Consider the following 17,720-nt stretch of genomic DNA (forward strand, 5'->3'; position numbering starts at 1 on the left):
TCGGGGAACTGAGGAGACAGAGGTTTCAATATTGGAACAGTACCCATACAGTTGTTAAATATGACTCTGGAGTCAGGCATGCTTGGGTTTGAATTCCAGATCTACCCTTTAACAGCCAGTTGTCCTTAGGTTTTACTTAACCTCTCTGTTTCATCATCAGTAAAATGGAGATTATAATAGTACCTAAACTCTGAATGTTATCGAAAAGATTAAAAGAGATTTTTTCATGTAAAGAGCTTAGCTTAGCAGTGGTGGCATGTAGGAAGTACTGGAGAAATGTTAGCTGCGGTTGTTATTACCTGCCCAATCCGAAGAGTGAGGGGTCTGTCCGGGGGCTCTGAGCTGTCTGCATGCTCAGCCTTGAGGACACTTGAGAAGGAAAAAGAAGGGTACCCAGAAGAGCTACTCCTGAGAGGAAGGCTGAACACCTGGGGCCTGAAGCCAGGCAGGAAGTATGTGGGCTCACAGGGGAAGGAAACCCAGACATCCCCCCAGAAGAGACCACTTCACTACCTGACCGTGTTTGGGCGGTTCCCCAAACATAACTCCCAGGTCTGGAGAGAACTTAGCGAATAGATATTAAAAAAAAAAACAAAAAAACAAACCCTCCCCCCAAGAAGTTGCCTCTGATGGGAGGTTTGGGGAGAAAGATCCCTTAGCAGGCCTGTTTTTGAGGCAGAGTTGCAAGGTCCTGGTTAAAGGACGCAGGCCGTGGAAGGAAGGGGGCATAGTCTATGGGACTGTGGGGTCAGGGGGAAAGGCAAGTAGGGAAAGCACATGAAGGGGAGAAATCCTGGGTCAGGGTGGGAGATGGGGGTGGGCATGAGGGAGACACTGGATAACCTGTCATCCGTGATGGAAACTGAGACTTGGAGAGAGGGATGGGTGCTCACTGGGCCATGGCAGAAACAAGGGGCGACTGGCCAAGAAGCAAGGAAAAAGTGGAATGTGTTGTTTCTGGGCATAGCACATCTGCATCCATCACCCCGGGCTTAACCCAGCCTCTCCGGGGCTTCATTCGCAGCCCTGTGCGGGGCTCCACGCTGCCCTGCAGCCAGCTATCCTGGGGAGCAGGTTCTGAAACCACAGCCTCATACCCCCCACCCTGCTCTTCCCTCCCTCAGGCCACCCCAACCTAAACAAGACAACCTGGGCAGGGGGGCCACATGCTGATGGAAAAATACACACTTGGCTGGAAAAGCAGCTTTATTTGTATGTGTTGAATTCCCACAGCAGCTGAAGGATAAATAGCTGGTCCCCTGGCTTAGCTTAGAGACTGCCCACAAGGTGGGTGGTAAAATCTGTTCTTATTTAAATAGTTTTTGGGGAGGGGTGGGGAGAGGGACTGGGGGCAGCAGGAGAGGGGAGCTTGGAATCTGCAATGTTTATATGATCAGTCACGGATGTCATCTCTCCTCTTTAATTAGGGGTTTGTAGCTAGGAAACTTTGCTCAGCTTGCTTGTCCTAGGAACAGAGCAGACGGGTGAGTAGGCAAGGGGCAGAGCATCTCTTTGGGACTGAACTGTGGTTGGACTGCTGTCTCCATCCCAGTCCCCAGCTAAGCACTCAGTAAATGTCAGCGCCGTGCTGCACCCTGTACTGGGTGCTTTATGTGCATTATCTTAGTCAATGCTTACAGCAACCTCATGAGTTAGGTACTATCATTATCCCTGTTCTGTGGGAGAAACCCAAAGTCCAAAAAGATTGAGTAGCATACCGGGGGCCCACAGTTGGTAAGCAGTACCAACTGATAATCCCCAGCCTGGGCTGGCTGGGGTCTCGTTGACTCCAGTGTCCATGCTTTTAACCCTTGCCGTCGTTCCTTTGGCTAGGGGTTAGGGACCTGGGCTTTTCTCATTCTCATTTTCTTTCTTTCGGTTCTCTAGCCCGAGTCCTCTGTACTTGCTGAGTCAGAGAGGTGAATAGATGACTTCTAATCATTTTTGGCCCTTTTTATTACAATTAGAGAGAAAAATTTGTTGCCACTATATCCCCAGCACTTGGAATCAGACAATGTGCATAAAATGGACACATTTTCTGGTAAGAACAAGTGCTATGAATAAAGTCTATCAGGGTAATGGGCTATAGGCCAGAGTGCCTGGAAGTCAAGGTGCTCCTTTAGATGGAATAGACAAGGACTTTCTGGGGCAGCTACATTTGAGCTGAGACCATCATGAACAATGTAGAAATCCCTGGAGGGGGAATGAGCTAGATGTGTTCAAGAGATTGAAAGTAGGCTTCTGTGGCTAGAGTAGATAAGGGGTAGAGGGCATGCCTCTAGATAAGGATGGATAGATAAGGCAAAACAGGGGCTAGATCAATGTCTTATGGCTCAGGGAAGGAGACTGGATTTTTCCCACCCTAATTGCTAAAGGAAGCCACTTGGAGAGTTTTAAGGAAGGAAATAAAATCTGGCTTTTAGACCATCAAAAGTTTGTTCTTGCTGCTGTGAGAATGGACTGTAGAGAGGGTCAAGGCTGGAGGCAAGGAGACATAGGCTATGACTGCGCTACAAGTGGGATGATGGCAGCTTGAACCAGTGTTAGAAGAGGTAGAGAGAAGTGGCCGGCAGAACTGACCAGACTTGGTGATGGATCAGTTGTGTAGGGGGTTTGTCCTATAGGAGGTGCTCCTTTCCTACCACTGTTCCCTAAGTTCATCTCACACTTCACATCTGGCTTCACCCTCATCAGCATGTGGCATTTCCCTGGTCACAGCGATTGGTTTCAAGATGGTCCAATCATGGGAATTTTTGCTCCATGGCCTGCTGGGTATAAATTAGAGAGTACATAAGCCTACTTGCCGCTAGTAGTCACTCTAAAAGGGGAGTATATTTAAGGAGCAGAGAGTCAAGACAATGTTGTTACTCTGGATGGCAGATGGAAAGAGACTGAAATCTTGGTATTGTTGAGCCTCTGAACATACCAGTACAGATGCTCTCCCTACCCCCAGACTTTCTACTTAGTAAGGCAAAGAGCTTCCCTTGTTAGGGTCACCAGTTGGATTTCACTCACAACTGAAAGCATCCCAACCGATACGCTAATGTTATCTAGGAAGCCCAAATCAGAACTAAATATGCATGAGTGTAGGAGACAAGCCTGGAATAAAATCAATTCTGGGCTTTAAAAAGAGAACTGATTTGGGGGCGCCTTGGTGGCTCAAGTCAGTTAAGCATCCAACTTTTGGTTTTGGCTCAGGTGATGATCTCACAGTTCATGAGATTGAGCCCTGCTTCAGACTCTGTGCTGACAGCTTGGGATTCTCTCCCTCTCTCTCGCCCCTCCCCTGCCCATGCATGCACATTCTCTTGCTGTCTCAAAATGAATAAACATTTAAAAAAATATTTTAAAAAGAGAACTGATTTTGAGAAATGTGTCAAAGAATAGTGTTAAAGAAATGTGTTAAAGAATTCTATAAATTTTATAGAAGTTGGACATCTAAATAAATAAACAAACAAATAAATAAATAAGGCACCTGGGTGGCTCAGTCAGTTAAGTGGCTGACTTCGGCTCAGGTCATGATCTCACAGTTCATGGGTTCAAGCCCTGTGAAGAGCTCTGTGCTGACAGCTCGGAGCCTGGAGCCTGCTTCAGATTCGTATCTCCCTTTCTCTCTGTCCCTCCCCAGCTTGTGCTCTGTCTCTGTCTCTCTCTCTCAAAAATAAACATCAAATAAATAAATAAATAATGAATTCTATAGAAGTTGGAAATTGATGAAGTGGGGGATACAGAAGAAATTTATATTTTCAGCTTAGGCCATCATCTGTCATCAATGGATTATATAAATTCCCATTTCTTATCTTCTGGGTATTGAGTCCTACGTGTTTTGTGGCAGGCTGTGCTGAATGAAGGATACAAGGTAACTCAGAGGTGGATGAATGGAAATTGCCTATTCAGAAAGGCACGATTTTAAAGTTCATTTATTTATTTTGAGAGGGGCATGAGTGGGGAGGGGCAGAGAGAGAGGGAGAGAGATAATCCCAAGCAGGCTTTCACTGTTAGCATGGAGCCCGATGCGGGTCTCAAACTCATGAACCTGAGACCATGACCTAAGCAGAAATCAAGAGTCAGATGCTCAGCCAACTGAGCCAACCAGGAGCCCCCAGAGATGCACTATTTTGTGTGGGTGGTGCCTGGCCTAGGTATAAAATCACTGAGATAAAACTGGTACACTGGGATATGGACAGGGACATTACAGTCTTTATTTTTCTAGGTAGACTCCTAGTATCTGTATTCCTCAGAAAGTCTTTCACTTGGCATGGGCAGCCTCTTTCCACTTCAACTGATTTCTGCTTTTTCAAATCTGTTTTCCCTGTCATCTAAATAGAATAACAAAATCCAAGTATATTATAAAATTGTGAGTGGGGGATTCAGGTTTGGCACCTATTTGTTCAGAGTAGTACTTGCCATGAAATGAAGCTAGGGACAGAAAATGACACAAAAATCCTTATTTAAATTTGTATGGTTATTTGGTTAATCTCATGTCAGAATTTTTCACCATTATATTTTAAAACACTAGCACAATACTTGGTACATAGCAGGTGTTCAATAATTTATTGAACAAATGAAAATTATACCCTAGTAATTCTGACCAGCTATAAAAATCACAAAAAGTTAAAGCTGCAAAAAAATTAACAAAAGGGTACATTACCTTATTCCCACATTGTATTAAAACTTCTAAAAATGGGGTGCCTGGGTGGCTCGGTCGGTTGGGCGTCCGACGTCGGCTCAGGTCATGATCAGGTCTGCATCGGGCTCTGTGCTGACAGCTCAGAGCCTGGAGCTGCTTCGGATTCTGTGTCTCCCTCTCTCTCTACCCCTCCCCTGCTCAAGCTCTGTCTCTGTCTCTCTCAAAAACAAATAAACATTAAAAAAAAAAAACAAAAAACCCTTCTAAAGATAAAATAAAACAAAATAAAACAAAATAAAATAAAATAAAATAAAATAAAATAAAATAAAATAAAATAAAATAAAATAAAACAAAAATCTGAAAACCCAGAATCCCTAAAGCTTAGTGGTAACTGAACTGTTTCCAATAGCTACTTTACATCTACGTCAAACATTCAGTGTCCTGAGTGATGTTGGAAAGTTGGCAAAATAAAAGAGAAAATTCCAAATATTTTAACATTCTTATTATATAGCTTTCTGGACAGTTTGCTTCCAGACACACATTCAGGATAAACACACATTCAACATTAGATGATTATTTATTTTTCAGGTTTAAAAGGTTTCAAAATACGTATGTACAAGCTAAATAAAACAAACTACCCTCAGAGCATCTATGTAGAGCAGAATATGTAAATACACAAGGTCTGTTTTAGACGATACAAAAAATGATAATGTCAACAAATACAAAGACAAACAGTCAAGAAAGGTAAGCAAATTAGAGCATCTTAGCAAAGAACATATTAACTAAGATAGACCAGGACGAACCCCTAAGCATCAGGGCAAAATTTCTTTTCTGTGCCTCCCAGCTGCCTGGCTTTCCTTTTCTGTGCTGTGTTGCATACTTCTGAGTCACCAGCCTCTGGCAGATCACCAGGCATCTCCTCCTTATCAGCCTAAAAAGGAGCAGATACGGTAAGATAGAAGGTTCACACTAAAACCAGGATGGAGAACAATGAAGTGCTGTAATATAATTTCCAAGTACTTCTTTGTTACCTCTTGTATATAATTTTCCCTCCAAAGGCATCCTCCTCAATCTTTTGTATATTTTAAATTTTTGTTTCTTTTCATAAGTAACCGCTACTTAACTCAATCTGAAGGATGTTATAACTCAGCAAGAAACAGAACGTGCAAATCTTTGTTTTCCTGCAATTTGTATTGTTAAAGGAGGAAGTTCTATCAATTTAAATCAGGGAAATTTTCCTTCTTCCATGAATGGTCCCATAAGAAATGTTAATTTTCCCCTCCCTCCTCTACCTCTCTCACTCCTTCCTGATTCCTGCAGTAGTCGCTTCTCAGCATTAAAAAAGAAAAAAGAATCTAAGTCATCTCTCATTTATCCATGCTACCCCCAAGAATATATATAAAAAAATTAACCCTTCAGTAAGTGGTGCTGGGAAAACTGGACAGCGACATGCAGAAGAATGAACCTGGACCGCTTTCTTACACCATAAACAAAAATAAACTCAAAATGGATGAAAGACCTAAATGTAAGACAGGAAGCCATCAAAATCCTCGAGGAGAAAGCAGGCAAAAACCTCTTTGATCTTGGCCACAGCAACTTCTTACTCAACACGTCTCCGGAGGCAAGGGAAACAAAAACAAAAATGAACTACTCGGACCCCATCAAAATAAAAAGCTTCTGCATAGCGAAGGAAACAATCAGCAAAACTAAAAGACAACCTACAGAATGGGAGAAGATATTTGCAAACGACATATCAGATAAAGGGTTAGTATCCAAAATCTATAAAGAACTTATCAAACTCGACACCCAAAAAACAAATAATCCAGTGAAGAAATGGGCAAAAGACATGAATAGACACTTCTCCAAAGAAGACATCCAGATGGCCAACTGACACATGAAAAAATGCTCAACATCACTCATCATCAGGGAAATACAAATCAAAACCACAATGAAATACCACCTTACACCTGTCAGAATGGCCAACATTAACAACTCAGGCAACAACAGATGTTGGCGAGGATGCAGAGAAAGAGGATTTCTTTTGCACTGTTGGTGGCAGTGCAAGCTGGTGCAGCCACTCTGGAAAACAGTATGGAGGGTCCTCAAAAAACTAAAACTAGAACTACCCTATGACCCAGCAATTGCACTACTAGGTATTTATCCAAGGGATACAGGTATGCTGTTTTGAAGGGACACATGCACCCCAATGTTTATAGCAGCACTATCAACAAAAGCCAAAGTATGGAAAGAGCCCAAATGTCCATCAATGGATGAATGGATAAAGAAGATATGGTATATATATACAATGGAGTATTACTCGGCAATCAAAAAGAATGAAATCTTGCCATTTGCAACTACGTGGATGGAACTGGAGGGTATTATGCTAAGTGAAATTAGTCAGAGAAAGACAAGTATCATATGACTTCACTCATATGAAGACTTTAAGAGACAAAACAGATGAACATAAGGGAAGGGAAACAAAAATAATATAAAAACAAGGAGGGGGACAAAACAAGAGACTCATAAATATGGAGAACAGACAGAGGGTTACTGGAGGGGGTGTGGGGGGGATGGGCTAAAGGGGTAAGGGGCACTAAGGAATCTACTCCTGAAATCATTGTTGCACTATATGCTAATTTGGATGTAAATTAAAAAAAAATAAATTGAAAAGTATATATATATATATATATATATATATACACACACACACAAAATTAACCAGATGCTGCCTACCCTCTAGTGTTGTCAATAGATGACAACTATTAAGGAAAAATGTACTTTGTGTTTGAACTACTAGCCTGTTTTGCTGAATAAGTATTTAGAAAGTTGCAATAGGAGAAAAAGATCAATTAGCTACTCTAGAGTACAGTACAAATTTAGCAAAGTTCATAAACATGTATACATTTATAAACAGATACACTTTTAATGGGCTAACAACAGGAGCAAAATCAGAACTGTACAATCATCATACCTTCTCTTTCTGTCTTGCATGCTTCTCTGTCCACTGTCTGGCATTCTTGAGGAAGACTGGCTTATTATATTTAAATTCGGAGGACTGAGACAAAATCAAAGAAGAGTCAATGGAAAGAAAAATGATTTGTAGTGGTTCAGCTGCAGCTGCCACAGCTATCCTCACAAATGAAGTCGGAGGTATAAAGAAAGTAGGATATGGGCCGCAGAGGAAAAGAAGATACTTACTATATCTGCCATGAGTGGGTCATCAGGGTTGGGTTCGGACATGAGCAACTGAATAGAAGTCAACACGGTTGCAATGTTGAGAGATGGTCTCCAGGCACCCTATACACAGACAAACAGGCAGATACTTGTGTATTACTAAAAATGTTATACTCTAATTCAAGTTATATAGAGGAGAACCACAGACGGCTATACAGTCCACCCTTTACCCAGCACTCACTTTTGGTGGCAATTTGAGAACATCTAGACAAATCCGTCCAGCAGAATCAATGTTTGGATGATAGATTGGAGTAAGAAATCGGATCTGAGGGGGTTCAAACGGATACCTTTGAAAGCATAGGACAATAGAGAATTTTTATTAAAATATTGCTTCTTACTGTATTATAAAGTTTCCTGATGACTAATCAGGAAGACAGCCTTTGACAGGCAAAACTTTTCTCTCCTCAAGTTTTTATTATGAAAACTTACAAAAGTTGAAATAATAGCATTAAAAACACTCATATACCCACCACCTAGATCAAGCCACTTCACCCTCTAAATACTTCATCATGTGTCTCCCAAGAATAAGGTCATTCTCCTATATAACTGCAGTGCTACCAGTATACCTAAGAAAAAATTAAAAATTTATTCTCCAATATCATCTACTATTCAGATATCCTCAATTGCTCCCCAGTCTTTTTTTTTTTTTACATATGGTTTTTTGAAAAACAGGATGCAATTAAGATTTATACATTGCCATTTGGTTATTATGCCTTTTTACTGAGACACAAACCTTGGAAAATTCCCAGTCTATTTTCAGAACTGATCTATCACATGATTATTATGCAACTTCTCTCAGGACTTTAACAAGTTTGGCCAGGATCTGACCTAGTGAATAGACATCTACATAACAGACATTCATTTCTTTCCTTCTTCATTCTGCACAAATCTGCAACTGCAACTCACCCGATGAGAACCTTGAAGGAGATCTGAATTAAAAGGGGCCTTAACATAGAAACAGAAAGTAGAATGGTGGTTGCCAGGTGCTGGGGGAAGAGAGGACTGGCAAGTTACTGATGAATGGGTATGGAATTTCAGTCTGGGAAAATGACAAAGTTTTGGAGAAGAATGGTGATAGGTGCATAACAATGTGAATGTATTTAATGCCACCGTACCAAACACTTAAAAGTGGTTTAAATGATCAATTTTATGTTACGTACATTTTAGCACAATGAAAAAAAGAGGGGCCTTAGATGTGATCTAACCCAGTTTTAGAGAAGGAATTTGAACTCCGGAGAGATAACTTGCCCAAGGTCACATTAAATCCTAAGACTAGGATTAAAACCTAGGACCTTTAACTCCTACATTTAACACTCTACTACATTACTCTATCTTCCAATAACTGTGCTTTAGTAAGTTTAGAATCTAATTCATACTAACCTCTCAGGAATGATAACTTCCAGCTTGAAAACACCTTTTTCATAAGGTGTGTCAGCCGCACCTAATATTTCTTAAAAGAAAAAAACCTAGTTAAAAGGTAATTGGATGATTCAAATGACCACACCATACAGACCTAATAAAATTGACGGTCCTAAAGAAAAGCTAGGTCTAGGACAGTAATTCTCTTTCAGGGCTTTAATAAGCTTGCATGCAAGACACCAATGTACCCATGTACTTTGTTTCATGGTGTCAAACAAAGGAGAGATGGAAGATCAAAACAGAAGTTGGACAATACTGACCATAGATCAAATACAAGCTGCAGATTTGTTTTGTATGGACTGCAGTATTCTAATCATTTATGTTTCCTGTCTGGCCTCACAGATATTTGAGATGGTGACCTTTGGTCTAAACACTGCTTCAGAGCTGGTGCCCAAATCCTGGCTACAAGTCAGCAAAAGGTGTAATAAAAGACCAAAGAAGCAATGTCAAGCAAATCTTTTTATACATGTAAACAAATTAGGGTTAGAAAGGTGGCAGGGCACTTTGACCTTGCCATTGGTCTCTACTTTAGAGTATACAAATGTTCAGATTTCAGCACAATCTCCAGTAGGGTCATCATAGGCAACACATGATACGTACGAGCTCGCAGATCATCCATTTGGTCCTTATCTTGCCAGCAAGTGATGCCCGGGGGTGGCTCTGTGGCTAACAACTTCAGCTCCCTCTTCAGACGGGAAGCTCTCTGCATGGTCCCCAGGCAGAAGGAACCACACACAGTTCACTGCACCACCCTAGGAGCTGGCTGGGATTCACTAGGGAGAAAAGGGGCAACCATGAAATAGTCAGCAATAGTGACTGGGGTTTTTAGCACATGGCTTCAATATAGTAAAAAACAAATTCTTCATATCAGTCCCCATTCTGAGAAGGGAATCTACGCTTTTTCTATTTCCTTCTTGTTATCTATTCAAGCAAGTAAATTTTTTTTTTTTATTTTTATTTTATTTTTTTTTTATTTATTTTTATTTTTTTATTTTTTAATATATGAAATTTACTGTCAGATTGGTTTCCATACAACACCCAGTGCTCATCCCAAAAGGTGCCCTCCTCAATACCCATCACCCACCCTGCCCTCCCTCCCACCCTGCCCTCCCTCCCACCCCCCATCAACCCTCAGTTTGTTCTCAGTTTTTAACAGTCTCTAAAAGCAAGTAAATTTTAAAAATAAAGTGTAAATAATGAAAAAAGTTCTACAAACAACAAACACACTACAAGTTTTCAATTAATGTCTGTTTCCATTGACAAATTATAAACTCATGAGGTAGAGCCTGGGTCTAATTTTACCCCCCACCGCCCCCTCAGCATGCCTGGCATAGAAAAGGATTGACAAATATTAGCTGCGGGAGGAAGTCCATATAAGCTTTGTGAGGAAAGCAAGGAATGAATGATATGGAGGTAGTCTCACTCTGAGATATTTACAAGCCAAGGCTTAAATGTCTGTTTTCTCCATGTACCTCGGATTCCACATCCTTCCAGTTCTTTAGTATTTCCAATCTCCTTCCCATCAACATTCACATATGCTCAAAATCTCTCTCACCTGAAACAAACACCCACATCCACACCCACTCAACACCCTTCCTAACTCTACTTCTCCCTTTAGCTACTATTCAAAGGACACGGATCTTTTGATAGAGGAGTTACATATCCCATCTGCCAGTTTGTCTTTTGACAAACTTTTGATGTCTTTGAACCGACGCACAACTATGAACTCTAACATAATCGATTTTAAAACCTTTTCCTTTACACGGATACTTTTGTGTATTAAAATTTTCCCTAACCCCAAACTTAGCTATTTGTCTACATATTCTTCTAAATGTGTTACGATTTAAGTCTTTAATCCAGTGGGAATCACTTTTTGGGTATACTGTGAGGTAGAGGCCCAATTTTGGATTTCTTCCTCCATAGGAATAACCAATCGTCTTAGTCCCTTTTATTGGAAAGTCCATCCTTTCCCTGCTGATATGGTCATAAATTAAATTTCCATATATGGGTAGATCTGTTTTGCGATTCTTCAATTTGTTCCACTGGTCAATTGGATTATCTTTGAGCCAATACCTATTTTAATTACTATAACTTATTAATAGGACTTGATATATACAAGTTGAGTTCCTCCACCTTGTTCTTTTTCTTCAGGAATGTCTTGATTACTCTTGATCCTCTACTCTTCCATATGAAGTTTGAGAATTACCTCATAAAAGTCCACAAATACATACACCTCAGGATCTGGTTCCCAGGCTCACTCACAAAGGCTTAAACATTAAAAGGTCAATTAATTAATTTGTACAACTACAGTAAAATCTTTAATTTTAATCCCGCACAGTCTCTCAAGTTGTTTCTACTTGGAAAACTAATTATAATCAGAAGATTACCTGGTGGGCACAGATTGTAAACTGAATGGTTGTTATTTATGATAATCATACATTTAGATTGAGGCACCTACCTCAATCACAGGGATGTTTAAAGGAGAGTAAATTTGTGTATTGGTTAGGTAAAGACACTCTCCTGCACTGTGTTGCAGATAAATGGGTCCTTTGGGTCTTTCTTTTCTAATCTTCAGGTTTGCTGCTCCTCCACAATTAACAAACTCTTCCGGAAATACTTAAATAAGATTAATAATATTACAAGTGAATTAAATCATTAAATATAATTATACTACAACAACCTTCCATATAAAGTATTCTTTAAAAATTTTTGTTTTTATTTGAGAGAGAGAGAGAGAGAGAGAGAGAGAGAGAGAGAGAGGGAGAGAGGGAGAGGGAGAGAGGGCAAGGTGGGGAGGGGCAGAGAGAGAGAAGGAGACACAGAATCTGAAGCAGGCGCTTAAACGACTGAGCCACCCAGGTGCCCCTAAATTATTCCTTAAAGTACTTCCAAGTTTCCTTAGCCACACCCATTACAAGTATCATCTTTTGCTCCGATCCTGGAGCCTGCTTCAGATTCTTTGTCTCCCTCTCTCTCTGACCCTCCCCTGTTCATGCTCTGTCTCTCTCTGTCTCAAAAATAAATAAATGTTAAAAAAAAAAAACAAATAAGAACGTTAAAAAAAGAACTATTATAAGAGTATCGTCTTTTGGAGGCAGTTATTTTACTAGATAATTAACCTCACCTTTCATATACAGATCCTTACTACTTTTCTCAGTAAGCAGATACTGAGAAAGCAAGGACAGTAAGAATCCACAAGTAACAGAGTGTAGTTTTATATAAAATGAGAACCCAGGGGAAAGGCATGGTAAAGGGATTAGAATACGGTGAGAACAAGCCAGACAATTTCTCTAAAGAAATTTCTCTGGTTGCCTCAACCAGACCCCAGTCTCACGATATTGACACAAATTGGTGTATGGCACTCCTTGGCTCAAAAGCCATCAATTACTGCCTATTTTCTGGGCACAAAGATTCTTTACAATCAAACCCCAACGCCTATTTCCAACTCCATTTCCAGTAACTACTCTCCACAAACTTGTGCTTCAGCCACACCGATTTCTTGCTGCCCACAAGAGTCTCATTCTTTCATACCTACAGACATATACACATTAAATGATCACTTCTTGCCCTTCTCTAATAATGCATCCCAATCCTCTACTCCTTTCAAAGGTCACCCTCTCTGCTTCCACACCAACTTGCATCGTGAGTGGTAATTCATCTCTGACAGCCTCTCCTCCTAGGGCAAAATGCCTTGAGGGCAGGTCTAGTCTATCTATGTAAGTTTTTCTCCTTTCTTTTAAAAAATTTTTTGAATCACGGGCGCCCGGGGGGCTCAGTCGGTTAAGCGCCCGACTTCGGCTCAGGGCAAGATCTCCCAGTTCGTGGGTTCGAGCCCCGCTTCGGGCTCTATGCTGACAGCTCGGAGCCTGGAGCCTGCGACGATTCTGTGTCTCCCTCTCTCTCTCTCTCCCTCTCAAAAATAAACAAACATTAAAAGAAATTAAAACAAATTTTTTTTTAATCTACAATGCCTACCAGTATGCAGCCCTGTAATAAGTTTCAGTAGCTAATGAAGGAAACGTGAACTTTGGACCAGATGGTGAAGAAGGCAGAACCGCCTGTGCGTGGCCCCGAGGCATACATCTCCCAGGGGCACACTTCCTGCTGCGCTCGGGGAGCTCGGGCCACCAAAGGGCTGCAGAGATTCTACAAAGCCTCCGCTTTTCCCAGCTTCTCCCTTCGGAAGAGTGGAAACAGGACTCCTTTCCACCTAGCACCGCAGGGAACAACGCTGGCATACGTCTTCACCACCTCGCAACCAGAAAACTCCCCTCTTACCTGGGCGAACTCAACTCGCAACACCGCAGCGCTCAAAGCAGCTGTTCCCCGCCCCTGCGCAAGCCCAGAAGTTCGGTGCGGCTCCGCCTCCCTCCCCTAGGGGCTTGCGATTGGCCCGCAGCAATGCCCGGGGGAGGAGCGCAGCGCCCTATTGGCTAGCGCTCTGACCTGACTTCCGCTCGCGCCGCTTTCAAATCGGAGCGCGCTTCCGACGCCACCCATCCATCTCTTACGCGAAGCTGTCATTCAGGGCTGAGACGCTCGTAGGTTCTGCCCGGCTGCACCAACTGGTGTGGCCCGTGCGGTGACAAGTTCTGTTATGAAGTCAGCTCTCTTTGTCAGAGCAGGCAAGAAGTTGGAAATCGCCTCATAGGAGGAACAATGAAGGGAACCGGAAATATTTGAACTGGAGAAGGGAATGCGTGATACGTCTCTTCATTTAAGTGTTCTTTCACATGGAAAATTCTGCTTCAGAGGACACATCAAAGACCAATGGATGAAAGCTAAAGCGATGCAGAATTTAGCTCAATGAAGCACTGTAGCAATTAGAACCTTGAAGAACAGAACAGGTAAACTTGAGAGGTAGTGAATTCCTTCATCAGTGGAAGGGTTCAAGTGGAAGTTAATTAGGGATAGTGCAAAAGGGATCCTTGCATTGGGTGGAAGTTTAGAATAGATGACTTTGAGGCTTTCTTCCAACTCTAAGAGTGTGGTACTACCTGACCAAGGAGGTGTCTGTTTATGGCTAAGCTGGCATTGACTTCTCAAAGGTTCCTCGGCTCCGTGAGCATACATGGTGGCTTGGACCTGACTTGAATCTAAAGGACACGGCTGTAACTTGACTAGCCTTTGGGAATACTGTGGGTGGGAAGACAACAACAACAGCACACACACGAAATCTTCATCTCCCTGCTTTCAGCTCATTGTGTGGCTTTGGAACAATGGTGGCATAGGAGTAATGACCAGTCTTCCTAAACTTGCAAACCAATATAATTCTGGCCGCTGCAGCGATTTCTGCATTTAGTCCAGAACGGTGTTAAGTAGCACGTGGTTCCGGGAGCCCACTGCCTGGTATGTTACCTCTACCCTGGAGACCCACACATTCACTAGCTCTGTGTCCATGGTTCTACCCTGGGGATCCCCACGTTGATTTTAAGAATGAATCAACTAAAGTAGCTTATGAATTACAAACATAAGGAGTCTTAGGACTGTTCAACCTAATTTCCAGTTCACTTACTGGGGTTTTGCATTTATTGCTAGTATTTCCTCATTGTAATGAAGTGTTTTCTAGAGTTGGCTGCTTATGTTACTGCTGATTTTTTTTTTAATCCCTTCAGTGTCTTTCTTTTTTTTAAAATTTTTTTTTAACGTTTATTTATTTTTGAGACAGAGAGAGACAGAGCATGAACGGGGAGGGGCAGAGAGAGAGGGAGACACAGAACTGGAAGCAGTCTCCAGGCTCTGAGCCATCAGCCCAGAGCCCGACGCGGGGCTCGAACTCACGGTCCGTGAGATCGTGACCTGAGCTGAAGTCGGACGCTCAACCGACTGAGCCACCCAGGCGCCCCAGTGTCTTTATTTTCTTCCTACCCCAACTGTAATTGAATCTCAATTACAGTTATATCTTCAGAATTGAAATGGATTACTTCCTCGGAAGAGAAATGAGTCTTAAACATCTTTTTCTTTTTATTTATTTTGAAAGAAAGAGAGAGAGAATCCCAAGCAGGCCCCGTCTGAGAAATGAGTCTTAAAAATGTCTCTTAAAGGGGCATCTGAGTGTCTCAGTTGGTTGAGCAACCGACTCCTGATTTCTACTCAGGTTATGATCCCGGGATCATGGGATCCAGCCCTTCATTGGGCTCCATGTGGAGCCTGCTTGGGATTCTCTCTCTCACTCCCTCTGCCTCTCTTCCACTCTCTTGCACTGGCTCTCTCTCTCTCTCACTCTCTCTCAAAGAAAAAATAAAAAAAATATTAAAGACATCTCTTAGAAAAAGCAGGAACTGTGTTGAGTCTGGTGGAAAGGAGAGATAGTATCATAAAGGAAGCGAATGCCAAAAATTTTGGCAACCAAATTGAAAGGATTGAATAAAAGAAAAAAGGTATAAGAGAACTCCAGGAGCTAAATGTACAGTTTCCATTTGTCCACCAGAGGGAGGTATGTCAACTGGTGAGAATAGAGGCCAGGCTGAAAAATTTTTGTTAACCGTATACAGGTGTTATTGCTTTTATAAAGGAAGTATTCTAATATTATGATTTATTTTTTAAGTGTATTGTGGGAGATTACTTAACAAAAATTTCTTCACACAAGAATATATATGCATCATAGCTAGTTCCCTTAATACATTTAAAAACAAAAACATATTTGTACACAGGATTATTTGTCAGTATTTACTCATTTGAATATAAAATATATTTTCTTTAATATGGAGTATTTTTTTAGTAAATCTAAACTATCAGGTTTGTTTAATGGACTGATGATATAAATTTATTCTCAGAAATTCCTGGTTGGGGGAAGATGTTTCAGAAAAACTTCCATGATTTTAATTTTGAAAAAATTTTTTGAGCCATTATACACAGATTAATTTTGTTTTATTTTTTGTGGCATGGCTTTTTTTTTTTTTTTTTTTTGCCTGAGCCAGTTAAATTAGTTGGTTTATAATACTTATTACTGCTTTTTGTAATCACGTAGCTGAAGATACATTCCTCTCCTTCCAGGTAGGTATGCACTTAAATTATCCAAAGAACTTAGTTACTTATATTTTTCTTTACAATCTCCAAAGAAGACATTACACTCTAATGGCCTCAGGATAACAAAAGCAAATAAAATAGATATAGTAAGGTAGCATTTCCTGGAACTTCCTAGTGTTGAGACTGAATTCTTCCTGTTGAAATTTAAGTGTACCTCTTAGGAATGAAAGGATTTAACCTGGACTTGCTCAATTTTAGCGTATTTATACAACTGGCACCAGATGTTTCTTCTTCCCTGATTCTGAATGTGAAAATAATACAGCCAAAAGAAATGTAACATTATTGATCTCTGAAAATTTTACCCCAGCTAAAAAATTCTTATTAGAAAACCATTAGGTCAGTAAAATATACAGTTCAATACAATAATACATGCTTTTTTTGAGGAGCCATTGTGTATCAGGAACATAATATTAAGATAGTATACATGGATTGCTGCCCAGAGATGTGTCTGAGATTTCAGCAATTTGTGTTATGCCAAAACCTTGCCCCTCTCTACTTTTTGGCTTCTATCTAGATTGGCAGAGTTTAGTTAATGATGGTTTCTTGAAGAAGGTTAAGCATCTAGCTGGATATTCTTTCCTATCTGATATAATATCAGTGTTTCTTTTATCCTATAGGGAGAGTTCTGTTTGAGAGCTTGTGGGAAATGTTAATTATCAGCAAGAGGCTGAGTTGTAATAAGAGGTTTAATGTTGACAAGTTACAAAATGAATCTCATACAGAATAGTAAAAAAAAAAATTTTTTTTTTTTACGTTTATTTATTTTTGAGACAGAGAGAGACAGAGCATGAACGGGGGAGGGGCAGAGAGAGAGGGAGACACAGAATCGGAAGCAGGCTCCAGGCTCTGAGCCATCAGCCCAGAGCCCGACGCGGGGCTCGAACTCACGGACCGCGAGATCGTGACCTGAGCTGAAGTCGGACGCTCAACCGACTAAGCCACCCAGGCGCCCCTCATACAGAATATTTTTAATTGCAGTAGATGAAGAGGGGTGACAAGTTCTACAGTGAGTGTATATTATTGCACAGTAGTAAGGAAAACAAGGCTATATAAAGTATAAATGATTACATCTTAACTATTTTATTTTTATTTTTTGTTTAATTTTTTTAATGTTTATTTTTGAGAGAGAGAGAGAGAGAGAGAGAGAGAGAGCAAGTGGGGGAGGGGCAGAGAGAGAGGGAGACACAGAATCCCAAGCAGGTTCCAGGTTCCAAGCTGTCAGCACAGAGCCCAGTGAGCCACCCAGGCACCCTTTTTTTAAAAGTTTATTTATTTATCCTGAGAGACAGAGAGAGAGAGAGAACATGCACACAAGTGGGGGAGGGGCAGAAAAAGAGAGAGTGGGACAGAGAGGATCCCAAGCAGGCTTTGCACGTGTGCAGAGATTGATGTGGGGCTCAAACTCATG

General features: G+C 41.1%; 1 protein-coding gene across 4 annotated transcripts; it reads right to left on the reverse strand.

Moving 5' to 3' along the window:
* Nucleotides 1–5,188: 5,188 nt before the first annotated feature.
* UBE2T (ubiquitin conjugating enzyme E2 T) lies at nt 5,189–13,642 on the reverse strand. Of its 4 annotated transcripts, none has more exons than XM_042925738.1 (8): nt 13,562–13,642; nt 11,742–11,899; nt 9,884–10,056; nt 9,245–9,314; nt 8,046–8,151; nt 7,829–7,927; nt 7,602–7,685; nt 5,189–5,561 (listed from the first exon to the last, which is right to left on the reverse strand). In XM_042925738.1, exons 3-8 carry the CDS (start codon nt 9,990–9,992, stop codon nt 5,436–5,438), a joined length of 594 nt encoding a protein of 197 aa, XP_042781672.1. In that variant the 5' UTR covers nt 9,993–10,056; nt 11,742–11,899; nt 13,562–13,642; the 3' UTR covers nt 5,189–5,435. The 4 variants fall into 4 exon arrangements, with proteins under 4 accessions (XP_042781672.1, XP_042781673.1, XP_042781674.1 ...); XM_042925739.1 differs by lacking the exon at nt 13,562–13,642 and adding an exon at nt 13,259–13,526; XM_042925740.1 differs by lacking the exon at nt 11,742–11,899 and having other exon boundaries at nt 9,245–9,305; nt 13,562–13,624.
* Between the last annotated feature and the right edge of the window lie 4,078 nt (nt 13,643–17,720).

Source organism: Panthera leo, chromosome F3 (assembly GCF_018350215.1).
Source record: "Panthera leo isolate Ple1 chromosome F3, P.leo_Ple1_pat1.1, whole genome shotgun sequence".
NCBI lineage: Eukaryota > Metazoa > Chordata > Mammalia > Carnivora > Felidae > Panthera > Panthera leo.